At 50.1% G+C, this 5,255-nt stretch overlaps 1 protein-coding gene across 2 annotated transcripts in view; it reads left to right on the forward strand.

Annotated features, from left to right (window-relative positions):
- The first annotated feature begins 372 nt into the window (after positions 1-372).
- Positions 373-5,255, forward strand: part of LOC108790555 (suppressor of tumorigenicity 7 protein homolog) — a 126,199-nt gene continuing 121,316 nt past the window's right edge. For both annotated transcript variants that reach the window (XM_018560842.1, XM_018560843.1), the window contains exon 1: positions 373-549. In XM_018560842.1, coding sequence (XP_018416344.1) covers positions 390-549 — 160 coding nt within the window. In that variant the 5' untranslated portion in view covers positions 373-389. The remainder of the gene's footprint in view (positions 550-5,255) is intronic.

Consider the following 5,255-nt stretch of genomic DNA (forward strand, 5'->3'; position numbering starts at 1 on the left):
TTCCACTGAGTTCTTGCTTGTGAGCCAATTAGCTGAAGATTGGGCCTTTCATCTCGCCACGCTCAGCTACACGAGCTCTCACACACTGCATGTGAACATCCACGCCTCGCAGCTGCGTTTTGCTCCACGCTGCTTCTTCTGCACTGTCACAGGTTTTAGACTTGTCTCCATAAGGTTAGCCCTGCTGCAGCAAGAACTCTTGTGGCTGTGTTGAGGCCTCTGCGCCCCCTTAATCCTCCTGTAATAATCAGGCTTTCTTCCTGTCAGCGGTAGCGATACATTCATGAATTCCCCGCCAGTCTGTCCCACCAATCCCGTGCTGCGGTCCTCCTATTCCTCACACTGGCACGGCCCAGTCCCTAGTGAAGCTTGGAAAGGAAACAACAAACATGGCGGAATTTCCTAGCCTGGCCGCTTCATTTACAGTTCGGCTTAACGTTTGCCTGCGCCGATACTGGACCTACATATGGCTGTCGCTGCTAGTGGCGGGCTTGTTTCTTCTTTACCACTACCGAGCGCCGCTCCGACTGTACGAGGGTGTACTGGCCGGTGAGTGCACAGCGGCTTAATACGAGCCCAGGCCTCTGGCTTCCGCTCGGTTGCCTAGCAACAGCGATTCAGGCGTGCGGGCTGCTGATTCGATGAGCAGCTACAGTCCAAATACATATGCTGTACTGTTGTGGGACTATAACGTCCAGCCTGCCCAGATAGTGTACGTGTTAGGACATATACGTTTGAAATTCTTCTTACACTAGTGTAAAAACCTAACTCAGACTTCTTCTGTGGCACTACTAACATGCCTAGCAACAGATTACACTCGCTCTCTTTCTATATATTTTTGTTTGCCGGATAGTAATGTTCTCTTCATTGTAAACATTCATGTAGGTGTGATGTATGTGTCCAGCTAAGCCAGGTTAGAGTGCCACAGTTTGATGATTATACCAAAACTATTATATCCTGGATGTTGTAAGATCCGTGTTCAATGCCAGGCTACAGACACGTTTCCAGATTTGTGTGGACCTTTGTTGAGATTGCTTTAGACCCGTTCAGACAGAGCATTTTGTCGCGCAATTTCGGCTCCGAAATCGCGCATATTTCTATGCGATATCGCTCTATGTAGCTTGTCCAATGCATTGCAATGGAGCTGTTCACATCTCAATGTCGCCTGTAGCTCGTCGCTCAAACTTGTTGCTCGTACATGACCCTTTTTTTTGGCGGATGTCGAGTCAAGCAGTACCGGCGATAGTGCACGACCTTGTTGCGCGATATCGCGCTACAGAAGGGTCACTTTTGCACTGCAGAATGGAAGGAAAGAATGATGTCACATCAAGACCGCTGTTGATTGGTTTACAGCCCAATGTAGCAGCGACGAAGTCCCTCCCAAAAGTCGCGCTACTTAGCGAGATAAAATGTGCACTGTCGCTCAATATCGCGCATTGTAGCTCGATGCAGCTCAGCCCGGAATCGCGTAGAAAACCGCGCAATCACCATATCGCTCAGTGTGAATGGGGTCTTAAGGTTGGGTACAAATGAAAAAAAAAAAGTGTTTGAAAGTTGCCGTAAAATCGCTGTAACTGTTAATAGTCAACATATGTACCCTATGGTATGAGAGTAGTATATGTGTTATGTACAACTACATTATTTTCATTTTTATGAAATAAAAGTGACACTAAACTCAGGAGTTCAGTCTTAAAAATACATTCAAGTACCTAAACTAATAACAAAAATGTATCTTGTTTGTGTATCACACAGCTGTAGATCCTCAAATCATTTATGAATTGGTGCGGACACTGTCCTTCCTTCTGCAGGGTGGCTACTTTGTTCCCCATGGTCCCTGTGTGTGTTGTAAAGTAGCCACCGCTCCAAGCTCACTTCCATGATGGACTACAATCTCACATTTAGTTTACTAATTTGTATTGAGATTGTAGTCTACCGGTATCACAGCCGTGAGCTTGGAGTGGCGACTACTTTACAACACACAGAGGGCAGGGCCGGTGCTAGCCTATTTTGCGCACTAGGCAAGACCAGCTACTTGCGCCCCCTCCCCCCCCCAAAAAAAAACCCATAAAAATTGCCAAGTTTGATTGTTAAAGACAGATTTGTAGAATTAACTAAACAATAAAACACAAAACATATACAGCAATGCAGAATACCACCAGCTATAGAGGACAATAAGCAATGCAAAGCAGAACTACAAATCACAGCAATACAGTATACAGCAATGCAGAATAATAGTATATGAATGTTCTACATCAGCGGTTCTCAAACTGTGGGTCGCGACCCAAAAGTGGGTCGCCGCCCCTTCTTGAGTGGGTCGCGGCAGTGTTGGTCACTCCCCAGCCGCCTGATGTCGCTGCAGCAGTCAGCGGGGAGGAGCAGAGAGAGGGATGCGTGTGGAATGACACGTGATCAGTAGGTGAGGAGGTTCCCTTCCCGCCGATACTGCTTCACTAACTACCATGGGCCGTCTGTATCATTCGGCAAGGAGGGGGCCCATCAATGCAGGAATGCTGGCTGTGTTCGGTGTCTCGGCTTCCATTGTCTGCTCCGCCCACTCTGCACACTTAACTTTCCCGTGCACTGTCACCAGGCTCTGCTGTAAATGAGCAGCATGTCCTGCCCTGAGAGCCGCTCCGACCCCTCTAATCCCGGCCACCTATTTCTGCTGCTGGCTGCTGTGCCTATTAAGGAGGCAGAACCGGCACTCTAATCATGGGGCTGCAGCCCTTGGAGTTCAGGCACACAAGGCAGAGCTGGACAGATACAATAAGTGCATCAAGGACCTGGTGAAAGAAGGACCTAATTGCTGCCAGTGAGCGAGACCTGGCACAGGGAGAAGGATGGCACAGTAGGGGGGGGGATAGGACAGGACAGTGAGGGAAGGATGGCACAGTACAGGGGGGAAGTATGGGACAGGACATTGGGACATGGCAGTATGGGGGGGGGATGGTACAGGATGGGGGGTGAGGTTGGCACAGTACAAAGTGGAAGGATGAATAGGAGGGAGGGTGGTACAATTCAGGGGGTAGGATGGTACAGTACACAGGTAAAGGATGGCATAGGACAGGGTGGAGGGCAGCACCATTCTGTTTACTATGCGATTGACATTGTGTAGTTTTGCTTCACCTCTGCTGTACGCCGCACAACCTCTCCCTTTTTTGGGATGCTGTGGTGGAGAGGGGAATTGCATGGTGGGTGCAGGGCAAGTAGGTGGTGTGGCGGGTAGGGGACGTGGCTTGGGGGTAGGGGTGAAAAATGGCCCAGAAAAATGTTTGCTCAGGGTCCAATAAATATTAAAAGGCTGCCCTGCTGACCACTTCAGAGATTTTACTGACTGCCGCTCAGTGTTAAGCTTAATTTTAATGCTAATTCTGGGGACCTTAAAATGGTTAATTAGGACTGACTTGTAACCTGCTCTTCAACATGCAGCGGCTGTGTCATCTCTAAATTTTACCTTTGGGGGTCACCACAACTTGGCAAATGTTCCAAGGGGTCCCGGCCCTAGAAAGGTTGAGAACCACTGTTCTACATACTTTGTGCTGCTGCTCTGTTCCCGGGGTTCCGGTCTGATGTGTCGGGCAGAGGGTCTTAGGAGGGGTGCAGAAAGTCTCATAAAGGGGTGTGGAATGTCTCAGGATGGGTGCAGACGGTCTTAGTGCTCAGTCACACTAGATGCAGTGCGTTCCGGCCTGATTTTGGCCAGAACGCACTGCCTTGCATTGCGGCCGGCTCACTTTTTAGTGGGGCAGGAGGGGGCGTGGCGGGCCTTTTAAGTGAATGGTGCCGTAGCCACGCCCTCTGGCCGCAATGCGATACGCTGCACGGGATCGCAAGGCACATTGTGCCTGCGGTCCGGTCCTGTGCGGTGCGATCAAAATAGTGCTTGCAGCATTTTGATTGCACCGCAAGTGAATGGCGCCGTAGCCACGCCCTCTGGCCGCAATGCGATTCGCTGCACGGGATCGCAAGGCACATTGTGCTTGCGGTCCAGTCCTGTGCGATCAAAATAGTGCTTGCAGCATTTTGATTGCACCGCACAGGATCGGACCGCAGACACAATGTGCCATGCGATCACGTGCAGCGTATCGCATTGTGGCCAGAGGGCGTGGCTACGGCGCCCCCTCCTGCCCCACTAAAAAGTGAGCCGGCCGCAATGCGAGGTAGTGCGTTCTGGCCAAAATCGGCCCGGAACGCACTGCATCTAGTGTGACTGAGCCCTCAGGATGGATAGAGAAGGGCCTCAGGAGGGGTGCCAAAGGTCCCAGGAGGGTTTGCAGAGGGTCTCAGGAGGGGTGCAGAAAGTCTCAGGAAGGGGCCAGGCAGGGCCCGGATTCCTCACAAGGCCATGGAGGCCCGGCCTCGTGGTGGCAGGGATCAGAGGGGCGGCAGTGGTTTGAAGTCTCCCAACATGTTCCGGGCGGTAATTTGTTTTCTACATTTAGCTCTGCTTTGCACCAGCAGGGCTTAATGTAGAACGGGGGAAACCACTTGTTTGTTTACAAGTGATCTTGGGGATGTCGCCAAGATCACTTGTAATAAGACTGCAGGTTGTTCGTCCTCTTCCCCGCCGCCCCCGCTCCTACCTCTCTCCATGCTGGCTCCGTCCTCCCACCAGCGTCGCTGAGTATCTCTCCTCGCTGGCTGTCGCCGCCTTCAGGATGGAGAGCGGTGAGCAGAGCGGCAGGGTTCAAACTAACCCTGCCGCTCCATGTAAACAGTGAGAGCGGAGAGCAGTCTTCCCCTCTCACCTGTCTGTGCTGTGCTACAACTCCTGTATTGGAGGTGACAGGGTCAATAAAGAGAACCTGTCACCTCCAAATGCTGTCACGCAGGGGCTTGTTAGCTGCTGTGTGATAGCAATAAAGTTAAGTAAAAAAAAATGATAAAAAAATAATGACATAAAAAATAAAGTAAAAAATAGATAAATAGTAAAAAATAATAAGAAAATAATTGTAAATAAAAAATAAGATGAAAAATTATAAAAAAAAGTAAAAGATGACAAAGTAAATCAAAATGTAAAAGAATGAAAAAGTGATAAAAAAGTTTAAAAAAATAAAGAAACAATAAAAAACGAATTCTCCATGAGGGGGGGGGGCGCATTGAGGAACCTGGCCTTGGGGCAACAGGGGGAGTAAATCTGGTCCTGGGTGCAGAGGGTTTCAGGAGAGATCCGGAGGGTCTCAGGAGGGGTGCAGAAGGTCTCGGGAGGGGTGTGGAAGGTCTCGGGAGGGGAGCGGAAGGTCTCGGGAGGGGAG

The sequence above is a fragment of the Nanorana parkeri genome, unplaced genomic scaffold, assembly GCF_000935625.1.
Source record: "Nanorana parkeri isolate BGI_ZX_2015 unplaced genomic scaffold, ASM93562v1 scaffold481, whole genome shotgun sequence".
NCBI classification, from domain to species: Eukaryota; Metazoa; Chordata; class Amphibia; order Anura; family Dicroglossidae; genus Nanorana; species Nanorana parkeri.